The sequence below is a fragment of the Microcaecilia unicolor genome, chromosome 11 (genome assembly GCF_901765095.1).
Source record: "Microcaecilia unicolor chromosome 11, aMicUni1.1, whole genome shotgun sequence".
NCBI classification, from domain to species: Eukaryota; Metazoa; Chordata; class Amphibia; order Gymnophiona; family Siphonopidae; genus Microcaecilia; species Microcaecilia unicolor.
This window is the reverse complement of record NC_044041.1, coordinates 192,660,689-192,688,556: the sequence shown is the minus strand read 5'-3', so window position 1 is coordinate 192,688,556 and position 27,868 is coordinate 192,660,689. Positions and strand designations below refer to the sequence as shown.

Sequence of the window (27,868 nt, the reverse complement as noted above, 5' to 3'; positions counted from 1 at the left end):
CTCTCCCCTCCCCTCCCGCTCCCATCCATGTCCAGCGATTCTCCTTCACCCCCATGCATCCTTTCCTCCCATTCCATTCCACCTGCCCGCCCTCTCTCTGATGGCAGCACTTCCCAGACGCTGCCTACCGCCGCCACGATCGCACGATCTACCTCCTCCCTCTGTCTCACTCTCAACAGCAGCGGTAGCGTCACGATTCAAACACGCTACCTCCTGCTTCTAACCCGGAAGCATCTCCTCTGCAGAAGCAGGAGGCAGCGTGTTTGAATCGCAATGCTACCGCTGCTGTTGAGAGTGAGGCAGAGGGAGGAGGTAGATCGTGCGAAAGTGGCGGCGGTAGGCAGCGTCTGGGAAGCGCTGCCATCAGAGAGAAGGAGGCAGATGCAGGATCAGTGCTGCCTGCTCCCTCCGCTCCGCTGCTGGGTGGGCCTGAACCCAAACTGGGTGGGCCTAGGCCCATCCAGGCCCACCCGTGGCTACGCCCCTGCCATGTACAATCTGCAAGGGAGAGAGGTTAAACATAGGAGTTGCCAGTGGAATAAGCTCTGGCAATTAAGAATGCACCTGGCCCCTCAGCTATATGGTAAGCTGAGCCCATACGTCAGGACCCCTCCCTGCCCATCTTCAAATCTCTGCTTAAAGCCCACCTCTTCAATGTCGCCTTCGGCACCTAACCTCTACACCTGTACCCAGGAAATCTAGACTGCCCAACTTGACATTTCATTCTTTAGATTGTAAGCTCATTTGAGCAGGGACCGTCCTTCTTTGTTTATTTTGTACAGCACTGCGTAACCCTAGTAGCGCTCTAGAAATATTAAGTAGTAGTAGTAGTAGTATTACATATAGCAGTGATTTAACCAGAGCTGAGATTGTGATGTCATAATGCCTCATTCCACCAATGCCTAAGAGCCAACCTCATCAGTGATGTCACAATGGCTTGATTGTCCTATATTTGTCTCACTCATCTATTAGATTGTAAGCTCTTTGAGCAGGGACTGTCTCTCTTTGTTAATTTGTACAGCGCTGCGTAACCCTAGTAGCGCTCTAGAAATGTTAAGTAGTAGTAGTAGTATTGTAAAAAAAACGTTAGTATCATTGCAACATTATTTGAATGTTCTAATTCTGTGCTTATTAGATATTTCATTAATATTAAGCTTACATCATACTATATCTCTGTTATTTGATTTCAGTGCTGTTAAATGTGTATATTTTTGATCCAGTTTCATGGTGGTCCTATTATTAGGTCTCAATTTGCTGCTTTCAAGTTTTCCTCTTTCTTTCATTCTGTCTGTGTCTTTACTCGTTCATTTTACTATTGTTATGCTGTTAACAAAATTGTAAGTTTGGTGTTAAACTGTACCTACTGTACACCGTCTTGGGTGAATCTCTTCATAAAGGCGGTTAATAAATCCCAACAAATAAATAAATACACAGTACTTCAAGCAACGATTATGAGTCAAATAGACTATTGTTAGGATTAGCTGATTCACAACTTAGACAAATCCAAATTGTCCAAAACGCAGCAACTAAACTGATTCTGGGGGAGCAGAGCTACTGATATGCTCCCCCATTGTTGATTAAATTGCATTCATTGCTGGTAAAAGCAAGAATTGAATTTAAGTTATTAATGTTCATTTTTAAGATACTGTCAGGGGCATTTTTGAACGAGAAGGGCGCCCATCTTTCGACACAAATCGGGAGATGGGCGTCCTTCTCTCAGGGTCGCCCAAATCGGCATAATCAAAAGCCAGTTTTGGGCATCCTCAACTGCAGTCTGTCCCAGGGACGACCAAAGTTCATGGGGGCGTATAGGAGGTGTAGCGAAGGCGGGACTGGGGCGTGCTTAAGAGATGGGTGTCCTTGGCCGATAATGGAAAAAAGAAGGGCGTCCCTAATGAGCATTTGGTCAATTTTACTTGGTCCATTTTTTTTCACGACCAAGCCTCAAAAAGGTGCCCAAACTGACCAGATGACCAACGGAGAGAATTGGGGACGACCTCCCCTTACTCCCCCAGTAGTCACCAACTCCCTCCCACCCTAAAAAAACTGTAAAAACATGTTTTGCCAGCCTCAAATTTCATACCCAGCTCCCTGACAGCAGTATGCAGGTCCCTGGAGCAGTTTTAGTGGGTGCAGTGCACTTCAGACAGGCGGACCCAAGCCGATCCCCCCACCTGTTACACTTGTGGTGGTAAATGTGAGCCCTTCAAAACCTACCCGAAACCCACTGTACCCACATGTAGGTGCCCCCCTTCACCCCTCAGGGCTATGGTAGTGTTGTACAGTTGTGGGGAGTGGGTTTTGGGGGGCTCAGCACCCAAGGTAAGGGAGCTATGCACCTGGGAGCAATTTGTGAAGTCCACTGCAGTGCCCCCTAGGGTGCCCAGTGGGTGTCCTGGCATGTGAGGGGGACCAGTGCACTATGAAAGCTGGCTCCTCCCACGACCAAATGCCTTAGATTTGGTCATTTTTGAGATGGGCGTCCTCGGTTTCCATTATGGCCGAAAACCGGGGACGACCATCTCTAAGGTCGCCCATCTCTAAGGTCGACCTAAATGTCAAGATTTGGGCATCCCCGACCGTATTATCGAAACAAAAGATGGACGCCCATCTTGTTTCGAAAATACAAGTTTCCCCGCCCCTTCGCCGGGATGTTCTTAGAGATGGGCGCCCTTAGAGATGGCGTCCCTGTTCGATTATGCCCCTCCACATGGACTAGTTCCTGAGTATCATCAAAATTCGATCTGTTGTTGCTTGGCATCTAGATCATTACATATTCTTAAGAGGTTAAAATCCCCTCAGTCTCTGATTGTCAGAAATCTACTACTAGATCGAAATCTTTGGTGGGTAGAGGTCCAGATATATGAAACAAATTACTGCACAAAATTCAAGAAATCACATCGTCTAGGCAATCTTTTACAAAGGTGCGCTAGAGACACCCATAGGAATGTATGAGCATCGCTGTTGTTTGGCGCATACTTATTTTTAGCACGTGGGTGGTGGTAAGCGCTCCCCCTATCTCAAAGGTCGTTTTCAAGACCAGAGCGTCTACTCCCAGTGACTCTATCCGGTATGCTTTGTCAGACATCTTTTTAAGACAAAGCGATTAGGCTCTTCAAGAAGGCACCTGTAGTACTGAAACAGAGTACCTTGTAGAGTCTTCAATGAATTGTATTATGAACTTTGACCGTCTCCCGTCTGTTTTTTTGAAGAGCCTGATTCTGTTCCCACTCCTCTTTTGCTCCCTCCCCCCCGAAATGGCCATGTGGTAAGTGGTTCACGTCAAAAGCATATGCTGACTCTAGCGCAGGCCCCCTTTTACATAGCTTAGTAAAAGGACCCCTGATTTCTTTAGTGGCTGAGGAGTGGAGGAGTAGCCTAGTGGTTAGTGCAGTGGACTTTGATCCTGGGGAACTGAGTTCAATTCCCACTGCAGCTCCTTGTGACTCTGGGCAAGTCACTTAACCCTCCATTGCCCCTGGTACAAAATAAGTACCTGAATGTATGTAAACCGCTTTGAATGTAGTTGCAAAAACTTCAGAAAGGCGGTATATCAAGTCCCATTTCCCTTTCCCTTATGACATCACAATATCAGAAGTGAGCCAAGTATCAGGCAATCAAGCCATTGTGATATCACTGATGAGGTTGGCTCTTATTGGTGGAATGAGTGGAGGAGTAGCCTAGTGGTTAGTGCAGTGGACTTTGATCCTGGAACTGGGTTCGATTCCCACTGCAGCTCCTTGTGACTCTGGGCAAGTCACTTAACCCTCCATTGCCCCTGGTACAAAATAAGTACCTGAATATACGTAAACCGCTTTGAATGTAGTTGCAAAAACCTCAGAAAGGCGGTATATCAAGTCCCATTTCCCCCTTTAGATAGGATCACATCTGCTGGAGGGGAGGTGGCTTTCATATCAGTTATCATTTTTTTTTTTATGGATAGCAAGATGGGAGAATTAAAAGCAGTGAATATACTTTAAGGGCCTCAGAGGTGATACCTAAGACATATTTGTTTGTTTATGTCACACTTGAAATACGGCTTTTCTGTAGATACAGTCAAAGCGTATACTATTTTTGCAGGTACTTTTCTGTACCTAATGGGTTCACAACGGGTCCATTAGCACAGTAGAGAGGGTGCAGGGTAGACCAAGGAGTGTGAGAAGGAGCCATTTTTATCACTCTGCAGTATGAAAATACAATTTCATAACCTCGTAGGGGGTTAATTAAATAGAAATATATTTTGGGGAAACAATAAAATGTGAAGTATTTCCTGATAATGTCATTTTGTTCTGCTTTCTATGACAGAATAGCTGGAAAACATGGAGATGGGGTGGGGGAGAGAGACAAAGAATCTTTCAGCAGCAAAATAGTGATAAAGCCTTACCAAATGCCTGTCCCCAGAAGGCTCTCCCTGACCCAAGAGATAAAGCCATGCCTGTTTCTTCTTCTGCCATGCTGTAAGGATATACTGCAGGGTCACTGCTTGTGAACAATCCTTTGTTTTCCCCGTCTCCTGTCACTGAGGCTGCTGAGGATGCCAAGCTGTGGTCAGTGACATTGAGCAGGGGAGGAATGTTACCCTGACTGGGAGACCCTTGCAATACACTCAGGTCACTAGATGACCTAAGGTCAACAGGGATAGGTGAGACAGAGGGATTTCTTTTTTAGGTGGTCAATAGAAATCAAAGAAAATTAAAACATGGAAAAGAAAATAAGATGATACCTTTTTTATTGGACATAACTTAATACATTTCTTGATTAGCTTTTGAAGGTTGCCCTTCCTCAGATCGGAAATAAGGATAATAGCTTAGTGGTTAGGGTGGTGGACTTTGGTCCTGGGGAACTGAGTTCGATTCCCACTTCAGGCACAGGCAGCTCCTTGTGACTCTGGGCAAGTCACTTAACCCTCCATTGCCCCATGTAAGCCGCATTGAGCCTGCCATGAGTGGGAAAGCGCGGGGTACAAATGTAACAAAAAAAAACTCTCATTCCAGGTCCTTCTGTTTCCATTGAGAGTATTTGTACTTTCTGTCTGCTTCTTTTTTATTACAAGAAATTGTCACCACGGTGTTATGGCACATTCTACTGCTCAGTCATGCCAGTAAGTCTGGGCAGATATGACCTACAACTCGGTCACCTGATGCTAGGGTCCACCTTGGGAGTCAGCACCCAAGGAAAAGATCTGGGTGAAATCTTCTGCTCAGTGTGCGACAGTGGTCAAAAAAGCAAGCAGGGTGCTAGGAATTATTAGGAAAGGGATGGAAAATACTATAATGCCTCTGTATCAGTCCATGATGCGACCTCACCTTGAGTATTGCATTCAGTTCTGGTCACAGTATCTCAATTAGAAAAGATTCAAAGAGTGGCCAAAATGATAAAGGGGATGGAACGTCTCTCATATGAGGAAAGGCTAAAGAGGTTGGGGCTATTCAGCTTGGAAAAGAGATGGCTGAGGTCTACAAAATCCTGAGTAGAAGTGAATCGATTTTCTTACTCATTCCAAGAGTACAAAGACTAGGGGCCCTGTTTACTAAGCCATGCTGTAGGTGCGCTAGCATTTTTAGCATGGGCTGAAATTTAGTGCAGGCTAAAATTGCCGGCGCACCTTAGCAAACAGGGTCCTAGGGAAAACTCAAGGAAGTTACATGGAAATACTTTTAAAACAAATAGGAGGAAATATTTTTTCACTGAACGCATAGTTAAGCTCTGGAATTCTTTTCTGGAGGATGTAGTAACAGTGGTTAGCGTCTCTGGGTTTAAAGAAGGTTTGGACAAGTTCCTGGAGGAAAAGTGTTTTGGAAACAGACATGGGGAAGCCACTGTTTGACTTCAGATTAATAACATGGAATGTTGCTACTATTTAGGATTCCGGAATCTTGTTACTTTTTGGGATTCTGGGATGTTGCTACTATTTGGGATTCCAGAATCTTGCTATTCTTTGAGATTCTACATAGAATGTTGCCACTATTGGGGTTTCTGCCAGGTACTTACCACCTGGTTTGGCCACTGTTGGAAACAGGAAACTGGTCTAGATGGATCTTTGGTCTGACCCACTATGGCTATTCTTATGTTCTTATAAACATCCAGGGTCAATGGAAAGATCTTAAAGTGATTATTTTTATTTTGTATTTTAATGTGAAAATTGTTTTAGTATGTATGTTCTTTTGTTAACCACCTAGAATTGTGAGATAATGCGGTTTATAAAATTTAAAAAAATAAATTAGGCTATACCGAATATTCATATTTGATTCAATTTGACCCTGAATAGTGCTCCGAATACATTACTCGTATTCAGCTGAATAGTGATTTAAGTTCGAATACAAATAATCCAGTGCTCTACTGTACTAAATCCTACTGAAATAGACACTTGATCTCTGTTTCATTACAGCTCTAAAATAAATACATTTCCACCTGGGGTGGACAGAGGAAAAAAGTGTTGAGAAAAGCACCTGACGCACCTTGCTTGGGTATCTGTCGCTTCCCCCTTCTTTCAGAAGAATCAGGGGTCTTCTGATATGTTACGATATGATACGAACAAACCCACCACCATAAACACCCCAGACTACACCCTTCCTGTTTCAGACAGTCTGAAAATTCACAGAGTTACAATTGACTGAAATCACACACTCGAAAGCTACGCAAAAAATACAGCAAAAAAAATGTTCCACTCAATGTGGAAACTCAAAAGAATAAAACCTTCCTTCCCAAGGGAAATATTCCGCAGCTTGGTACAATCAATGGTGCTAAGCCACCTAGATTACTGCAATACCATCTATGCCGAATGCAAAGAACAAATCATTAAGAAACTCCAAACTGCCCAAAACACAGCAGCCAGACTCATATTTGGAAAAACGAAATACGAAAGCGCCAAACCCCTAAGAGAAAAACTACACTGGCTACCACTAAAAGAATGAATAGCGTTCAAAGTTTGCATCCTGGTCCACAAAATCGTTCACGGTGAAGCCCTGATCTATATGTCAGACCTCTTAGACTTGCCAACTAGGAACACGAAAAGATCAGCACGCACATTCCTGAATCTCCACTACCCCAACTGCAAAGGACTTAAATATAAATCCACGCATGCATCCAGCTTCTCCTACATAAGCGCGCAACTGTGGAACGCACTACCAAAGGCCATAAAAACAATGCACGACCTGACAATCTTCCGAAAACTACTGAAAACCAACCTGTTCAAGAAGGCATACCATAATGATCCATCCTAAATACTAGACATTTAGACTTTACATGAGCTAGACAAATCTGAACGCTTTACACTAGACTGATAACGTTGCTACTAACGAAAAGTATGCAACCACGCACTACCACTTTATTTCTCATACCGGAAATGAAGTTTCTATAGTTGATTAACTTATTTTTATTACTCACTCTATCATTCAGGAACTTCAGTGCAACACCACTTTGTACTCGACTTTCCCATTTATATGCCTTAATGCAATACTACTTGTAATTTTCTATCTGGAAATGGCGATCGCCATTATGGCATAATGTAAGCCACATTGAGCCTGCAAATTGGTGGGAAAATGTGGGATACAAATGCAACAAATCCTATATAATAAAACGCACCTCCAACATTCTGAAGCTGACTGCATGGCTGAGGCATTCCTGCTCTCTGTATCCATCTCCTGAATTGACATCACGTACTTCCGGGTTCGTCACAAGCAGAAGTGACCAACCACACGAGGTTTCTCAGCTTCAGAATGTTGGAGGTGCATTCTATTAAATAGGATTGGTCAGTTCCTTGAAGCAGAGCCAGAGCTCAGCGTCCTGCACAGTAACGCTCAGACACCAGAGAGAGAGGGGGGGGCCTGACACCAAAGAGAGGGAGGGAGGGGGGTCCTGACACCGGGGAGGGGGGTATCTCTGTCACACACAATGTCTTTCTCTTTCTCACTCTCACACACTGTCTCTCACACACTATATGTCTCACACTATATCACATTCACTCTCTATGTGTCACACAGTCACTCACACACTCTCTTGGTCTCATACACTCAATCTCACAGAGAGTCTGTGTCTCACACACACTCTCTCGCACACACTGTATCTGTGTGAAACACACTCTCTCTCACACTGTGTCTCACATACGCACTTGCACACACTCTCATTCTCACACACACACTCTCTCACAGACACACTCGCACCCAAACTCACTCTCTCTCTCTCTCTCACACACACACACACACACACACACACTCTCTCTCTCTCACAGACACACTCGCACCCAAACTCTCTCTCTCTCTCTCACACACACACACACTCGCACATTCACTCTCTCTCTCACACACACACTCTCTCAAACATACACACTCCGAGGAAAACCTTGCTAGCGCCCGTTTCATTTATGTCAGAAACGGGCCTTTTTTTTACTAGTAAATAAATAAAATACATATTCTGGGATTCTGCAAAGTCAGATTTATAGCATAGATACTCATATACTTTTTTTCTGTTCCATTCCATCTCCTCTTTTTACCTGTGTCCATTTCTTTATTGTTCCATCTTGATCTCCGGTTCTGTCTTTCCTCTCATTTTCTCCCTTTCTCTACCTTTGCCTTCTACAGTCCCATTCTTTTTACCTGTGTTTTATTTATTTTTTTGTTCCATCTTGATCTCTGGTTCCAGGCTCTTAATGGCATCCCTTATTCTCTTTCCTATACATCTTCCCTCTCTCTGCTTCTTTCTCTTCTTGCCATGGGCGTAGTTTGACAGTTTCATTTGGGGGGGGGGGGGCAAAGGGTGGGGCGTGTCTCTCTCCCACTGCCGCCCCCTCCCGGAATCTTCCAGTGACGCCCGGTATCACCCTCCCCCGTCTTCCAATCCCCCGAGCTGCCGGCAGCCTCAGCGAAAGCTGCACACACTCTGCTTTAGACCTGCCCTGGATGCCCTTCTCTCTCCTACAGCTTCCCGCCTGCAAGGGAACAGGAAGTTGAAGGAGAAAGAAAGGCTTCAGGGGGCAGGTCTAAAGCAGCGGGCATGCTGCTTTCTCGCAGAGGCTGCCGGCGGCTCGGGGATTGGAAGATGGGGTGGCAGCTCATTTGGGGGGGCACTGCCCCCCTCGCCCCCCCAAACTACACCCATGCTTCTTGCCCATCTCCTCTCTGGTAAATAAGGGGAACTTGGAGATCTTTCAGTAGTTTTTCAAGCCCTACAGAACAGTTAGTCGTGAAGAGAGGAAGATGTCCTTAGAGCCCTCAGCTCACCCTTTCTCCCCTCCCCGGTGTGCCACATTCCTCAATAAGGAACTCAAGGGCCCTTTTACTAAGCTGCATAGGAGCCTATGCATGCCAAACACGCGTCAATTGGAGTTACCACCCGGTTACCGCGTGGCCCTTGCGGTGATTTCAATTTTGGCGCGCATTTTTTTATTTTCTGGCGCGCGTAACGGACGTTTGCCAAGTGGCATTCAATGTATGTAGGTCATTACCTCCCAGATTCTTTACCGCTAGGTCAATGGCTGGCAGTAAGGTCTCAGACCCAAAACGGACACGTGGCAATTTTGATTTTGCCCCGTGTCCATTTTCGGCAAAAGAAAAAAAAGAGGCCTTTTTTTACAGGTGCGCTAAAAAATGGATCGGCACGCACCCAAAACCCGTGTCTCCACTACCACAAGCCTTTTTAAAAGGACCCCATGTCAATTCAAAAAAAAAAAATGTTTCTGCAAAGGAAAGCTTCAAAATGCAAGATTTCTGAATCTTTCTCACCCACCAGAGCACTGTGTTTTCACACCTTTTGGCCCTGCTTTTCAATCCCTACTGACTGCAAATGTCATCCTGATAAAACTTTAATATTACATAAATCCTGTTACTTGATGTAACTTTATTGGTTAGATCCCAACTTAAATGCTAACATATGATTACACCACTCTACACCCAACCCGTACCATTAACAGTACCTCAACCCAAAGGTCTCGCATCAACAGGTTTAACATCCCTTCCCTACACTGAGAGACACCCCCCCTCCTCACCCCTTACAACCTCTTCCCACTAAAGAGGCCTCCCAAGAACTCATAAACCCCCCTCCCTATCCACCCCTCCCCAATCCTACTCCCCCCCCCTAATGTCTCAATCATCTATAGCGATAGCTACACACCAAACTGAACAATATTTTGCTCTTGAAGATCTTAAATCTATACTTTGTTCACTATTAAGCTATGACTCCGAGGACTAAGAGACTGCAAATAAGGGTCCCAAATCTGAAAAAATTTCTTCTTGCGTCCCGGGGAGCCCCTCGCCGACCTTGCCTCACACGTGACCAAAAGATGTATCTGATTCCTCCAATGCCAAAAAGTGGGAGGATCCGGTGATGTCCAGTACTGCAATACCATTTTCCAGGCTACTAAACTCAATTTACAACACAAAACACTGGCCTGCCTAGAAATGGGGCGAAAAGCCTTGGGTTTGTCCAACAAGAATTGAGCCTCTGTCCCTTGGATCGTACAGCCCACTAAGAGGGGCATAATCGAACAGGGTGCCCAAGTTTTCCTGGGGCCGTCCTCGCAGGACGGCCCAGTGAAGGGGCGGGAAAACCCATATTATTGAAACAAGATGGGCGTCCATTTTTCGTTGAGATAATACGATCGGGGTTACCCAAATCTAACATTTAGGTCGACCTTAGAGATGGTCGTCCTTAGCTCATCCTTAGAGATGGTCGTCCCCGGTTTTCGGCCATAATGGAAACAAAGGATGCCCATCTCAGAAACTTACCTTCCAGAAATGCTAAAAGATCTTCCCGTACACTCCTCAACCTACACTTCCCGAATTGCAAAGGATTAAAATACAGAATAACACACGTGACTAGCTTTTCCTACCCTGAGCATGAAGATGTGGAATGCATTACCAACAAATTTGAAAACAATTAATGAAATCTCCAACTTCCGCAAATCTCTGAAAACCTCTCTCTTCAACAAAGCCTATCACGAGAACCCATAGCGTCATTATTCAACACCTCACCACTCTACCTTACGCTGAACGACACCCTTCTATGACTGTTTGCCTATCTCTTCTATGTCATCCTTGATCTCACTGTAATACCAAATGTACCTTCTACCCTGAAATGGCGATGCCATTACAGGTCTCTGTAAGCCACATTGAGCCTGGAAATAGGTGGGAAAATGTGGGATACAAGTGCAATAAATAAATAAATACATGTATACTGTAGTGTAATTTTATCCTGCTCCCTTAGGCAGTATACATTAAGAGGACTGGCTTGAAAAAGCATAGGCGAAACACGTGTCGGCATGTATCCCCTTTGGAAGACTATTTGAAGATAAGTATTTGATTTGTAGTAAAAAATAAAAAAAAAAAGTAAAAAGTGCATACGTAAATAAGTGGAAAATAGAATTTTAAAAACCCCATACATATAAACAATTAATCAAGTGAAGCTCCCACCCTGAGGAGCATTTCCAAGGCTGTCCCTGCTCTTAACGCATCCTTTCTACCCCACAGAGCATCAGCCAGCCTGATTCTGAGATCACTTTGGCCAGATTTCTTGATCTGGTACTCAGTAGGATGTATTATTTCATGATAAATAAACAGCTTTTGGGGTAAAATCGAAGCCTGTTAATTAAGGATGTTTTGAGTAACCCCCCCAACGCTTCTGCCTGCAGCTGATCCATTTTAATGGATCCAGAATAGCAGGACAGTAACACTGAATGCAGAGTTCGTGGCAGCAAAGTGGGGAGATAGGGCAGGACTGCAGAATACTGCTCGAGTGACATATGACATTATACCCTGGTACCCAGCAACCAGTTCATCTCCCTGCCATAAAATGTGCTTCCCGCTGCATCAGCTCCCATTCCTCCATCCCATCTGCTTCTCTTTATGGCTCTGTTTGCCAGTGTTTTAAAAGCCTGTGCGAACAGGGGAATGAATAATCACCACCATCGATTTTCTCTCTCTGGCACTTACTGACGGCAGCCTGCTCGGCACGGTTCTTGTCCCCTACGCCTCCCCCCAACCCTTCCTCCAGTTCCTGACACCAGAGCCTGCTCCAGGCCTGTGCGAGCGAGGCTGGTACTCGGTGGCCCCCTTTCAGCTGTGCTCTATAAATTCCACAGTGCTCGGGAGACACTGGGGTGTAATTAAGCTCTGCAGTCTGCTAAAAGTCTTGAAATGCTATGAAGCACATGCAATCATTAGCCACACCTGGAATCCATCGGTTCCCCCCCCCCTCCCCAACCCCCACCTCCCTGACGGACTCTGATTACAAAGGGTGAAGTGTGAAGGTGAAATGTTTTCCCAAGAAGGGAGGGCTTGAGCGAGCCAAAACGTGGGGTGGGTGGGGGGATTTTTTTTTTTTGTTCCCTGCTGGGCATGGGAGGGTGAGAAAGAGTCGCATCTGAAACAGAGAAGCGAATAGAGAGAGAGAGAAAGGCAGAGGAGGAGAGATTCAGACCACACAACCACCCACACAACATATGTGTGTGCGTTTGTGTGTGTGTATATATAGCTGTATTATATAGATGTGTGTATGTGTGTTTATATAGATAAACATACTGCTGGGTCTTGCACGCGTGATTTTTTTTTATTTTTTTGGGCTGCTCTGTATGACAGTTCCTCTGATCCACTGCCTTTTTGCAAGTGGCTGAACCTGTGATGGGAGAGCTGAGTGCTTTTGAGGATCTGATGAAAGTGTACTACACAGCTCTGGGACTGATCGGGATCCCTGGTAAGGAACAGTCTGCCGACAAAATGTTCAGTCCTGCCCACAAGAGTGAAAGGAGAAAGCCCTGGATACCGTCCCTGTTTTCAATTGTTCTCTTTTGCAGGCTAAGTTTGATTCTGGAGGGTGTTTGCTCTCTATTGATGGATGACCTCATGGTACCAGATACCTACATTACAGATGCAGAGGATTTTGCACCAATGTCTAGGGAAGGGGCTATAAGAGCCATAGAAGCAGTGGTGTGCTGGAGCAGGCTCTCACAGGCTCTCCAGAGCCGTTTGTTAAGTTTTTAAGAATTTTGGGAGCCGGTTCTCCATGGCTACTTTAACAAATGGATCCCAAAATTTGGGCTTGGGCCCCTCCTGAATTCTCTTTTACTTTGCTGGCGAGAGAGAACCCCCTGTTAACTATTTACCAGCACACCCCTGCATAGAAGATCCATTTTCCCTTACCTGCAAACATATGAGCGCATTACAAGCCTGAGCCTGCAAACTCTTTGCACCTTCTGTCCTTTTCACTCCTCACATCCTGATTCTGAACTTTAACACCTTCTTCCCTCCCCCCCCCCTCTTTTTTCTCTGTCCCACTCATCTCTACACATGCTATATTACAACTCCCAAAACATGTTTGCCTCCTGTATAGCTCTTCCATTTCCCTATTAATTTTGGGGGGAGCGGAACACCCAGGGGGGTATCTTCTGACCTGAGCCACCCAGCAGTGAGATAGCAGGGCAGCTTCAGGCCAGGACTAGGATACACGGGCAGAGTTGTGGATGTGGATCTAAGTGCTGGAAGAGCTGGCAAGCTGCAGGACAGGAGTGAAGTGCATTCACAAGAGCTTGGTCTATAGGGTCAGTACTGGACTGTCAGCAGGTACTGCAGGGCAAGAGGAAGACGCATAGGTAGAGATGTGTGTTAGGCTAGGAGAAGGTGCCTGCAGGCAGGGACTGAAATATAGACAGTTCAAAGTTCTCTCATTGACTTACAAGTGCATTCATTTCTGTAACTCCTCAGTATCTCTTATTTATTTATTTATAACACTTATACCCTGCGCTTTCCTGCTTATTAGCAGGTTCAATGCGGCTTGCATAGTATAACAGGTCTACAAAATAACATAGAATGGATAACAACTGTAGTATAAAGAGGTGGACAATTAGATGTGGGTAAGTAAGATGGGTAAGGGAGGAGGGTGGTAGAGGTGGGGAGTGGGAGGAGGGTGTGTATTGGGATAGTGTGTTGTTAATTAAGGAAGGAAGGATGTATAGTGAAGATTGGAAGAGGGATGAAATTTAGAAAGGATTAAGTAGGGAAGCATGTTTCAGGTTCTGTCTTATAGTCTGATCTGGTAGCGCAGATGGACTCCTAATTTAAGTCAGGTCATTTGAGTAGGCGTGCTTGAAGAGGTAAGTTTTTAGCAGCTTCCGGAAGGGTAAGTGGTCATTGACTGTTCGAATAGATCTTGGTAAGGCGTTCCAGAGTTGGCTGCCTATGACGGAGAGGTTGGATGCAGAATCTGTTTTGTACTTAAGTCCTTTACAGTTGGGAAGATGTAAGTTTAGATAAGTTCGAGAAGATCTAGAGCCGTTTCTGGTTGGAAGGTCAATCAGATCGTACAGGTAGCCTGGGGATTCTCCGTAGATAATCTTATGAATCAGCGTGTGGACTTTGAAATTTATTCGTTCAGTAATAGGGAGCCAATGACGCTCTCTGCCTGCATCCCACCGTAGGATCTCCGTTCTTCAGGTAAGTCACTTAGGAGTCCTTTTTACTAAGGTGCGCTGAAAAATGGCTTGCGGTAGTGTAGGCACGGGTTTTGGGTGCGCGCCGATCCATAATTTAGTGCCTCTGTAAAAAAAGGCCTTTTTTTTGCCGAAAACGGACGTGCGGCAAAATCAAAATTGCCACGCGTCCATTGTGAGTCTGAGACCCTACTGCCAGCTTTTGACCTAGTGGTAAAGAATCCAGGCGGTAATGACCCACGTGTGTCAAATGCCACTTGGCGCACGTCCATTACGCATGCCTCAAAATAAAAAAAAATGTTTTTCAGATGCACATATCGGATGCCTGCCAAAAATGAACTTACCGCAGGAGCCTTGTGGTAGTCGGGCGGTAACTCCATTTTGACACACGTTGGCTGCGCGTAGACGCTTACGCGGCTTAGTAAAAGGGTCCCTAAATCTGTAACTTTTCTCCTCCACTGCCAACTCCAGAATCCATTCTACCGTCTTTATTCACCATATACCTGAAAAAGACTTCATGCTTCCTCTCTGGCTCTATTCAAATCCAGGCTAAAAGCCCACCTTTTGAGGCTATTTTTTTTAACCCCGTATTCACCTGTGCAGTATCCATATTGTTTATATAAAGTGGCGCATATGAGTTTATCTTGTTGGGCAGACTGGATGGACCGTACAGGTCTTTCTCTGCTGTCACCTACTATGTTTGAAACCCCTAATTTCTTATTTTGTCCTGTTTGTCTATCTTGTCAGCTCTATTGAGCAGGGACTGTCTCTTAAATGTTTCTGTACAGCCCTACCTACCCGTGCAGTATCCATATTGTTTGCAATATCAGGGAATGATGCAGGGCAGGAGTCCATTGCATTGACAGAGAAGTGTTTCAGGATCATAGAGGTGGAATAGCAGGGGGTGCTGCAGATGACAGCTGTGGATGTGGGGGTGGGGTCACTGGAATGGCAGGGGGGCACAGAGCAGGAAAGCAGTGCCATTTTCTTATTCAGGAGATATTCAAAATTATGTTGATGGCATGTTCATTTGTATTTACTGCAGCAGCAAAGCCGGAGAAACGGGATCACTCCTATCCTGCAAGGAGGCTTAATGGGGCACCTGGATATTGTAAAAAACCCAAACGTATTAGGAGGGGAGTTTTATTTCTTTTACAGAGAGAATGGGGCCACGTTTCTTGAAATAAAAATTAACTACTTTTTATTTTTATTTTTTTGCAAACAAAATGGAATGAAATAAGAAACTTTCATTGAGGTTTCTTTCTTAGTTTCAAAGCTTAGTTTCAACAGCTGTTCACAATATGACCATTTCTTCACTTTCCCCAGATTTCCCAGGTCTGAGAACAAAAGCTAAATAGTGAAGAACAGAGCCAGCTCTGGTGCGGTGCAGTTCAGACCATGGGAGAAGGGGCAGAGGAGCAAAATTGCAACTGGTGATTTTGGAATAGAAATATGAAATAAATATAATAAATGAGATGTGTAAGATAATTTTACAACTAACTCAAGGGCCAATGCTCAGAACGCCTGCGCTAAAGTCGACAGCGCACACCCCATCCCATACTGCTGGAACAGTGCAGAAAACTCTTTCACCAAGGCTCAAAGGAAATAGTATTCAAATTATACGCACACTGTAAAAATGAAAGCAAGAGGGAACGGGCTTGGCACATGCGCAGAAGAGTTTTGCGGTAAGCGCAGCTCTTGTGCACATGCGCCAGGGAAGATATGATAGAGGTATAAAAAATACTGAGTGGAATGTAACAGGTAGACGTGAATCACTTGTTTACTCTTTCCAAAAGTACTAGGACTAGGAGGCACGCAATAAAGCTACAAAGTAGTACATTTAAAACGAATCGGAGAAAATATTTATTCACTCAGCATGTAATTAAACTCTGGAATTCATTGCCAGAGAATGTGGCAAAAGCAGTGAGCTTAGCAGGGTTTAAAAAAGGTTTGGATAACTTCCTAAAAGAAAAGTCCATAAGCCATTATTAAAATGGACTTGGGAAAATCCACTGCTTAATGTATTGTACTGTTTGGGGATCTTGCCAGGTACTTGTGAGCTGGATTGGCCACTCATGTAAACAGGATACTGGGCTTGATGGACCTTCGGTCTGTCCCAGTATGGCAACACTTATGTCCTTATGTACTAAGCCTAAAAGTGATGCACACATCGGCACCACTCTTCGGCCCCTTTAAACATAAGCTTTTCAATTTTATTTTACTTGGAAGGCTTTCAGGTTTGCTTGGACTTGCGTGCATTTCTTTCTCATGTCCAGCACTTACAGGTTTGCACAGGCTTTCTTCTGCTTCCAAAAGAAATCAAAAGCAGCAGATTTTAAACTGAAAATCAAAAGAAATCCTCTCTTCAAACCTCCTCCCCACAATGCTAACAACAAGCTGATGGTAAGTTTCCAACAGTAAGAGCAGGGTTTGTTTGTCCTCTGTTCTCCGAGCATTGGGAGGAAACAGCAAATGACCTCATTAACATTCATTTGATTACATTTAAATACAATTTGCAGTCATCTCTGGGGTGCAGGTTATTTCCTATTCTAAAGCCCTCTGAGCAGGTTAATATACGCACTATTCAGGCACTAACTGGCCTTAACGCCAGTGGTAGGTTTTGAGAATCAGCTCCTCAGTCTGGAATATTTATTTAAAAGGTGGGGGTTGTATAATTAATCTGATTTTCAGAACCTTGACAGTGCTTCTAGGTTCCTGTTCATGGAATTTGTGGGCTTCAAAGAATGAAAATGTGGGACCATCCCAGCAGCTAATGCTGAGGCCACTTCTTTCTGTTTCTGTTTTGGTGCAATGAAAAGTAGCCACTAAAAGTGGTTTAAAAAAAAAATCTTTATTTCTTTGGATTTGACTTACTACTACTACTACTACTACTATTTAGCATTTCTATAGCGCTACAAGGCATACGCAGCGCTGCACAAACATAGAAGAAAGACAGTCCCTGCTCAAAGAGCTTACAATCTAATAGACAAAAAATAAAGTAAGCAAATCAAATCAATTAATGTGAACGGGAAGGAAGAGAGGAGGGTAGGTGGAGGCGAGTGGTTACAAGTGGTTACGAGTCAAAAGCAATGTTAAAGAGGTGGGCTTTCAGTCTAGATTTAAAGGTGGCCAAGGATGGGGCAAGACATAGGGGCTCAGGAAGTTTATTCCAGGCATAGGGTGCAGCGAGACAGAAGGCGCGAAGTCTGGAGTTGGCAGTAGTGGAGAAGGGAACAGATAAGAAGGATTTATCCATGGAGCGGAGTGCGCCTTTTTCAGTTGTAGCTCAAGGTGAGTTACATTCAAGTAATCCTATATAATAATTCTCACCTCCAACGTTCTATTGGTCTTGCTGCCTGTGTTCGTGACTTCTTTGGAGTTGGTCTGCTAGGCTCCGTAACACAGGCTGACATCACCATGAAAAAAGGCTCCCATTGGTCACAGTGATGATGGACAAGCAAGGGAAGAAGATGAGCGCCGTCAGCAGCAGTGAGTACGGAGAAGTAGACACGGATCACGGCAGCGCCGGGGATGGCAATGGGAAAGAGCAGGGCGGCAGCAGCCAGGCCGCGGCGATCAGGAGCTGCACCCGCCGCCGGCTCATCAGGTGCCCGTAGCGCAGCGGGAAGAACACTCGGAGGGAGGGACCCTGAAATTTGGAGGGAGGGAGGGGATGACCCTGAAACTCGGAGGGAGACCCTGAAACTCGGAGGGGGAACCCTGAAACTCAAAGGGAGGGAGGGAGGGGATGACCCTGGAACTCGGAGAGAGAGAGGGAGGGGATGACCCTGGAACTCAGAGGGAGGGAGGGGATGACCCTGGAACTCGGAGGGAGGGGGACCCTGGAACTGGGAGAGAGGGAGGGGATGACCCTGGGACTGGGGGGGGGGGCCCTGGCACACACTCTCATTCTCACACACACACTCTCTCTCTCACAGACACTCACATCCAGTCTCACTCACTCTCTGTCACACACACACATTCTCTCTCTCACACACACAGAGTCACTTTCTCAAACATACACACTCCGAGGAAAACCTTGCTAGCGCCCATTTCATTTGTGTCAGAAACAGGCCTTTTTTAACTAGTTTTTACATATGTTGCTAAAGTAATACATGTGGTTAAAATAGGATGGAAAAATGTCAAGGCATTTATGCAATGAGCAAGTTGTGAGTGACTTATCGGGGTCACCACTCGTGTAATGGTTTGCCATTGCCTTGTCCGGCCATCTGTACTTCCTGGCTAAGACCAGTTACTCAATTACTACCTGAAAGTAAACGGGTGGCTGAGTTGACCAGAGACTGGCTATATGACAGAAATCTCAGTGCAGGATTTGAAATCAGGTCTTGGGCAAAACAGATAAGCAGCATTATAAGGCCTTTTGCAACCATTACACAAAATGACAGGGTATAGAAAGGATAAAAACAAGACCGTTCCCAGGTTTTCTGCTGCTCTGTGTTGTCTCTCTTCAGATTACATTTCTTGCCTGCTTCTCTCGTTTCTCCCCATTCTCTTACTCATTCTTTTATGGGAGTCTGATTTTCCCTTCCGGCTTTTTGTGTGTGTCTGGTATTTTGCATAGCACAGGAGGAAATGCATTCTATGTCTCCAGTGCTGCATTACACACACAGCTGGTTTCTTGGGGCTGCATGTTTCTATTTCTAGTTTGTGGTCTTTGGAGACACAGGAAACAGACAGCCCATATCCTGTAGCTTCGCTTTGCTTCTCCTTTCTCTCTCTTGTCCTCTCGCTCTCTTTCTTTGTTCAATTCTCTTTATTGGTATATAAACCTATTACAAAACAAAAATAGACAGAGCAGCCAAAAGAATATAGTCACTTTTCCACACCGAAGGGCCAATGCAGAAAGGCTTGTGGTGGAGCCTGCATGCAGATGTCTGAGCTCATGGCTTCTACCTTGAGTGCAATACCGTGCCCTGCAGAAGGCTAGTAGCATGCAAATTTATGTGTGGCAAACTTGTGGCTAATTATTATTAATTTGGATTTTGCTCACACTTTTTTCAGTAGTAGCTTGAGGTGAGTTACATTCAGGCACACTGGGTATTTCTCTGTCCCTGGAAGGCTTACAATCTAAGTTTGTACCTGACTTGCCCAAGATCACAAGGAGCAGCAGTGGGATTTGAACTGGCCACCTCTGGATGTCAAGACCGGTGCTCTGACCACTAGGCCACTCCTCCACTCCTATTCTTTGGGGTTCTACATGGAAGGTTGCTACTCTGAGATTCTGCATGGAATCTTGTTACTCTTTAGGATTCTAGAATTTTGCTATTTATTTATTTGGATTTTGCTCACACCTTTTTCAGTAGTAGCTCAAGGTGAGTTACATTCAGGTACACTGGGTATTTCTCTGTCCCTGGAGGGCTCACAATCTAATTTTGTACCTAAGGTAATAGAGGGTTACGTGACTCGCCCAAGTTCACAAGGAGCGGCAGACATGGTAAGCGCAAATTTGTGCGCATGTTCAAACAAAAACAGAAAGTGAAAGCAAACATCGGCACCTGTTTTTCCACGCCTAAATACGAAGCTCACAAAAAGTTTTTTTGCCAGGCTCTTATTTAGGCACAATGTGTGCTTTCAGTTTTGTTCGGACACTCGCACATGTCTGTTATCCCTCATCTACCTTTGAAGCTCGCAGGGGCTTCCTTCTAGCTGCAAAACAAGAAGAAACTGGCAGTTACATTTAAAAAAAAGGCGGTGAAATCCTCTCTGCAAACCCATGTATATGCAGCCCTGGACCTGAAAAACAACTGCGGTAACCATGCATGAAAAGTCCCTGTTGACCTCTCTGCATTGCCGCAGAATACTCAATGGAGCCTCGTTAGCATTCATGTTAAGGTAATGTGTGGCCATGTATTCCTCATGAGTTAACACCTGTACTCAAACCCTCTGTGCACTGCTCAGTGTGTGAAACCCAGGTATAACCTCCGGTAACAGGGCCGGTCCTAGGGTCTCTGGCGCCCCCCAGCAGACTATGAGTTGGCGCCCCCCCCCCCAATCTCCTTTCTCTCTTCTTCCACCCTGCCCCTGTCCAACGATTCTCCTTCGCCCCATCCCCCGTCGCCCTTGCTACTTTAAATCTTTAATTTACCTCCGTTCCACCAGCCACGTCATTTGAAAGCCCTGCCTTGTCTCTAGTCTTCCTTCCCTCGTGAGTTTGTTCCCTCAGAGTCCCGCCTTCGAGGAAATGATGTCAGAAGGCGGGACTGCGGAACGAACTAACGAAGGGAGGGAAGGCTAGAGACAGGGCAGGGTTTTGAAATGACGCAGCTGCTGGAACTAGGTAAATTAAAGATTTAAAGCACCAAGGGCGGCATGGTATGGCGGCGCCCTTGAAGGCAGGCGCCCCCTGCGGTGCTTACCCCGCTTACCAGGTTTGACCGGCCCCGTCCGGTAACCTGGTAGCTAGGTCTGCATTAGCCTTCTGCATTGGCCTCGGAGATCCAGGATTTTTCATCTATTCACAAGTTGGTAAGCCGATTCTGTGCTCTGCTGCCACCTTTTCATTCTTCCTGAACCATCAAAAGGTGTTCCATCAAGCTTTTTTTTCCAACTATGCGCAACTTTTCCAACTCTTAATAATAAGTTTGAGCGCAACCGTGAGCATAAAATTGAGCAAATAAATGCCCTTCTTCACTAGAGTCCCAGTCAAGTCTCACCGGTTTCCATATTATGATTCTATAGGATAATGGCTTTCTTACGTTTAATACTTGACATACTCTGGACTATATTTTTGTCCAGTCATCACTCATGTTTTACATTGATAAATTGCTGGCGACAGCGTACCTATCTCCGCTCCACAGATCTTACTCTATCCTGCCTCACAGCTCTGCCTAACCATCAGAATTCACAGTGGAAAGTCGTAAGGAGAAAAAAAAAAGTTTAACAAACCCAGATCCCATTTAATTTCAGAGCAATTCAGGACTCGGTAATTGTCAGTAGCTCCAGGGCTGAATGATAAGGCCCGGGGGCAAGTGATTATGAATCTAATAACAAAGTGGGCGAAAACGTTGTGGGCACATCTTGTCTGGCATGTCCCTGGCCCCAGCCGGCAGAATCCAAGACCTTCCAGAAGCCCCTGACAAATAAAATCCTTTTTCTAATTCAAAGACAAGAATGGAATGATTGCTACCACACAGCCACTGCTGTTCCTGTTTGCTGATTAACATCTGGTAGGCATTGGGCTGCAATGTTTAAATACTTGAAAGGTATTAATATATAAACAAATCTTTTAAATGATTTCAAACTGCCCCATAGGCTTGCCTAAATAAATATGTTTTTAATTCCTTGTTAAATATCTCTATTTGTCGAATGTTTCTTAAATGAAAAGGAAAGAGTATTGCACAGTTTGGGTTCTGCAACTTGAAACATTGAGGCTCAATATTCTTCTGGACTTACCCTCTCTAACAATGCCTTCTCTGCTGATCTTAGCGCTCTTGCTGGTTGATAAATCCGCAAACTGCTAGAAGGTGCTACTGATACGAGACTGTTCATTCCCTTGAGCATCAAAAGTAAAATCCTAAGAGTCCTTTTACTAAGGTGCACTGAAAAATGGCCTGCAGTAGTGTAGACGCCAGGGGCATAGCCAGACTTTGGCGGGAGGGGGGGTCCAGAGCCCGAGGTGAGGGGGCACATTTTAGACCCCCCCCCCCGCCATTGCTGCCGACACCGCCCGCCAGTCATTGTTGACTCCGCCACCACTGACTTTGCCCCCCCCCCCCGCCGATGACCCGCTCGACCCCCCCTCCCGCCGTCGCCTACCTTTGCTGGCGGGGGACCCCAACGTCAGAAACAGAAGGAAGCCTTTTGCGAGGAGGACCTCGGCTGGTGGGGGGTTGGGGTCCCCCGCCAGCAAAGGTAGGTGACAGCGGGTTGGCGGCGGGAGGGGGGTCAAGTGGGTCATTGGCAGGGGGATCTAGGGCCAAATCTAAGGGGGTCCAGGCCCCACGTAGCTACGCCACTGGTAGATGCGTGTTTTGGGCGCTTGCAGAATTATTTTTTAGCGCACCTACAAAAGATGCCTTTTTAAAATTTTTGCCGAAAATGGACGTGTAGCAAAATGAAAATTGCCGCACATCCATTTCGGGTCTGAGACCTTACTGCAATCCATTGACCTTGCGGTAAGGTCTCATGCGGTAACCGGGCGGTAATGGTCTAAGCATGTGAAATTCTACTTGACGCGCGTGGCTGCTGCGCATGAGAAAATAAAAAAATATTTTTCAGACACAAGTAGCGGACGCGCACCAAAATTGAAATTACCACAAGGGCCATGTGGTAACCAGGTGGTAACTACAAACTTCCCTCTTGCAGAATTCAAAACCACAGCTAAATTGCGGGGTTTACTCACTAAAGGGATAGAGACATCATCAATGAAAAACGTTGTACGAATATCACTAAAAGAATGTCCTAATAAAACCCAAATTTGAGTTGTAGACATGTTTAATTGGTGGTTAATTTGCATTAAGTACCTATAATTGGCATCAACGAACGCTAATTGCATTGATCCAGTATTCTATAACTACGCATGTAAATTTTCAGAATGCCCTGATGTGCCCATGTTCCCCTCATGGCCACACCCCCTTTCAAGATACACACTATGGGAGTTAGGTGCACTGCCTTACAGAATAGCGAGCAGTCAGATGCACGTGCAAATATTAATGAGTGGTTATTAGCACCCAACTATTGATGTCATTGAGCTCATTAATCAATTAATTTGCATGCACATCTCAGGTGTGTGCTCATAGTTGGGCACATAAAAGTGGGCACCCTATATAGAATCTGGGGTGTAAGTAAAGGAAAATGCAGGGCGGGATAGAGCAGGACGTTCACGTAACTCATCCTTCTGTGTAGGATAGTATGAAGAGGAACAGATCAGAGTATACTTGCTTTGCAATATCATTTGTGTAGATTAAGAACATTTGTTTTAGTTCTACTGGGTTGAATTCTGAGTGTTAAGCTTAAGTGTGAAGTCCTAGCAGCTAAGTGCAATGCTTCATTTCTTTATTTTCTCTTGTAGCCAATCTTTTTGCTGCCTATGTGGTACTCAAGAAACCATGTGCTCTGTCCAAGACAACAACAATTTACCTGGTGGCTTTGGCCATCTCAGACACCACATGTTTGCTGTGGGCTTGCTTCTTCAACCTCACCAGACTCTTCCAGCCCTCTGGTAACCTATGGCTCTACAAGCCGTGGTGTGATCTGGCCATGGTGTTGGAGCATGGGACCATCCTGTGCTCCACGTGGATTATCGTGGCCTTCACCATTGAAAGATATGTGGTTCTATTTTGCAAACACAACAAACAAATCCTGGCCCAGCCCAAGGTGGCAGTGGCTGCTATCATTGGGGTGCTATTGTTGTCATACCTAGCACCTGTGGTAGTCTTTCTGTTGGACACAAATATGCACTGGATTGAGTCATTGCACAGAGAACCCAGTGGAGATGCCTTCAACCTGTGGAGAGAAAGATGTTTCTTCTCTAATTCTACTTATCTGTCTACAGTGGCATGGATACACCCCTTTATCTATGGGGGTCTTCCCTTCTTCCTCATCATCCTCTTCAGCTCCCTTATTGCCCACCAGCTCCAATGGAAAATGAGGGTTCAGGCAGACCAGGTCAGCCACACCTTTCGAGTAACCCGGGCCAAAGCGAGGAAATCTGTTGGGCTCCTCCTGACCGTGTCCTTCACAACTGTGTGCTTGGGACTGCCTCGGTTCGTTGTTGAATGCATCCCTTACAATACTGCAGAACCAGACAATGTCCCCACTCCTAGTGTAGTAGCGGATGTCACAGTCATGCTAGAGTGGCTAAACTCTGGCCTAGACTTTTGCCTGTACTGCTTGGCCTGCTCTGCTTTTCGCAAAGAATGTGCAAGTCTCTTGAGATGTCGTGGCTTTCCCCTGCAACCTGCTAGGGTAACTATAGTCAAACTGGTCCCCTTGCACCACCATAGCATCCCTGTAACAGTGGATGCCACTAGACCTGAGGCAGATTTCCCCTAGAGTGAGATATAAGATCATCACCTAGAACAATGGTTCACAATTGGGGGTTGTGATGTCATCAGTGGACAGACGTCACAGAAACAGGGTCACTCTACCACTATTACTAATCATTTTTATAGTGCACCCCTCTCCCCAGACTTGCACAGTGACCTATACCAAGTAGTGGCAGCCGGTTCGTGGCTAAAGCATCATTGTTTATGCCTCTGATGAAGGCAGAAGCCAAAATGTGGTTGCATTAGACTCATTTGAATAAAAGTGACTTTTACCATACTTTGCTGGACTGTGTTTTATCCAACTCTTTGCATACCTCAATATGGATTTGATTATTCTCATTTCCAAACCTGAGCTGGAGAAACATTACACTTAAGGGGAAATTCTATAAATGGTACCAAGGTAAGGCACCATGAAAATCTGCGCGAAACTGGTATTCTGCAAAGGGCGCTCTGCGCAGGCCACCCTTTATAGAATAATTGTTTAGCGCAGATCTTGCACCTAACTGTGGGCTCAACCTTTATGCCCGATGAAACCTGATTTAAATGCTGGGGTGCAACTACTAGGGGAATGTACCTAATGTTAATATTATTAATTATTAATTTAGATTTTGCTCACACCTTTTTCAGTAGTAGCTCCAGGTGAGTTACATTCAGATACTCTGGATATTTCTCTGTCTCAGGAGGGCTCACAATCTAAGTTTGTACCTGAGGCAATGGAGAGTTAAGTGACTTGCCCAAGATCACAAGAAGCAGCAGCGGGATTTGAGCTGGCCACCTCTGGATTGCAAGACCGGTGCTCTAACCACTAGGCCACTCCTCCACTATAGCAACATTCCATGTAGAATCTCAAATATTTATTTAGATTTTGCTCACACCGTTTTCAGTAGTTTCTCAAGGTGAGTTACATTCAGGTACTCTGGATATTTCTCTGTCCCAGGAGGTCTCACAATCTAAGTTTGTACCTGAGGCAATGGAGGGTTAAGTGACTTGCCCAAGATCACAAGGAGCAGCAGTGGGATTCGAAACGGCCACCTCTGGATTGCAAGACCGGTGCTCTAACCACTAGGCCGCTAGGATCACTCTCAGAGATTTAAACACCCACATGGTAGTCACTAAAGACCACAAAAGGGTAAAGCATTGCACGTCATTCATAGGGCCGCTCACTCACTGTAGTGGATTTTTATGTGCTATTTGTGCTCAGTGCAATTATAGGCCCTATTATTGCTAACCATCCAACTGCTCTGCAAATGATCAACTCAGCCAGCATAAATGATGCAGAGACATGAACATTTTGTACTTACCTTATACTGACGTATTTGCTTACTTTATCATCTGTTTCCAAGTGTTTATTCTTATAGGATTCTCCTTTATTGGAAACTGGTTCCCTGATTTTTACTATAGTTTATGTCGAAAAATAACCTTGACCAGGGCAAACTTGAAAGTTACCGGCCAGTATCCAACATCCCATTTCTAGGGAAACTCATAGAACAAGCAGTCTGTGTTCACCTTAATGATTGACTAGAAGAGAGAAACTGGCTAGATCCATGTCAATCTGGATTCAGACCCAGTTATGGAACAGAAACTGTCCTTCTATCCCTACTAGATGATCTTCACAGAAACTGAGATTCACCTCAGTGTTAGTACTGCTAGATTTCTCAGCAGCTTTTGACACTGTGGATCGTGATATCATGCTAGTACGACTGACAGGTATCAATGGGACAGTACTTGTCTGGTTCGAATCCTATCAGACAGGCAACAATCCATAATGTTTGGCAGCAACTCATCACCACCAATGGCACTGACCTGCAGGGTACCACAATAATCAATACTGTTGCCTATTCTGTTCAATATCTTCCTCAAGCCACTAGCTTAGCTGATTTGGTCAATGGGCACTCAGTTCTACATCTATGCGGATGATGTGCAGCTACTCATACCCATTGAACCTGACTTACCTACAGCCTTGAATAAACTGATTACCTGTCTAACATCAATTCAAGAATGGGTTAAACACAACAAACTTTGCCTGAACCCAAGTAAAACCGAGCTTCTCTGGGTCCCTAACACAAGTGGATACATACCTGACATCAAAATCCCTTTTGGGAAGTACGAACTCCCCCTCAAATCACAAGTCAGGAACCTTGAAATACCGTTAGATTTAACATTTACTCTGATTCCCCAAATCCAAGCAACCTTCAAGGGCTGCTTCTACTATTTGTGACAGCTACGCTGCCTCTCTCCTTACATCGAGAAGGTAAATCTTATCCCAGTTGTGCATGCCATGATAACATCAAGGCTGGATTACTGCAATGCACTATACAACGGTCTGACTACAAAGGGCCTACACCAGATCCAGTTGATTCAGAATGCAGCAGCAAGACACACAGAAGGTTGCAAGCAACATGACCACATCACATCATTTTTGCAAAAACTTAATTGGCTATCAGTACAATACAGGGCTAAATTTAGAACTCTGATCTTCAAGACCCTTAAAGGAAATGGGCCCGAGTACCTGAAGAATAGGATGATCCTCTACACACCTCCAAGGACACTAAGGTCCTCTAAAGGACTATCACTGACCACACCGTGTCCAAAAGACATTACACAATGTGATACCCGCAAGTGAGCCTTCTCCGGAGTAGCTCTGGAATGCACTGCCTGAAAGGCTCCACTTAATACAAGACTATCTCTACTTCAGGAAGCCAGTAAAAGCTTGGCTCTTCAACCAGGCCTTTAATGGAACAAGTAACTAACTTGTTAGTCTCACTCACACACACAAGAAGCAACCATGGGCTGCACATACTGCCGCAGGACATATTTATCCACTCCTACTCTAGCTGAGATAATAGTTAACCATCTCTCTGACCTCAAGTGCAACTTTCTTTAAATTAGTCACCTACTTTCTAACTCTCTTACCTATCTATATATTCCATCTTTGCTTTACCCTTCACTGTCAATTAAAATGTTCTATTAAATATTGTGTTGACATTGTAAGTAGTATTCTATGCCGCCATACTTTGTATTGTTGTTTGAATATTTTTACTGCTGTAATTGCCTATTGCTCATGTTTGATCTATTCTTACTGTACACCACCTTGAGTGAAGTCTTTCAAAAAGTCAGTAAATAAATCCTAGTTAATAAATAATAATAACTTGTTTTCACATTTTTTTTTACATTTATCTATATTTAGATTCATTATAGTACCCTATGTATTTTGGTTGTTTAATTTTTTTATTTGATTATTTTTGCATTTCAATGTAGCTTCAGCATTATTATGTTTCATATTGCAGCTGGTAGAGCTGTGTGTAAATAAAGTTTTTCTTTCCGAGATGTCATGTTCGCATAGCAATCTGGAATGACCCCACCTCCGTGGGAGCCTTTATCAGTACTGCAGTAGTGGATTCTTAACAAGGCTGGCGGCAAATTCAAGAGAGAGACAGCCCTAACC

The 27,868-nt window shown here is 44.9% G+C and overlaps 1 protein-coding gene across 1 annotated transcript; it reads left to right on the top strand.

Annotated features, from left to right (window-relative positions):
• The first annotated feature begins 12,611 nt into the window (after positions 1 to 12,611).
• On the top strand, positions 12,612 to 24,430 carry LOC115481018 (probable G-protein coupled receptor 139). Its single transcript, XM_030220003.1, has 2 exons — positions 12,612 to 12,684; positions 23,448 to 24,430. The coding sequence occupies exons 1-2, from the start codon at positions 12,612 to 12,614 to the stop codon at positions 24,428 to 24,430; spliced, it is 1,056 nt and encodes a 351-aa protein (XP_030075863.1).
• Positions 24,431 to 27,868: the final 3,438 nt, after the last annotated feature.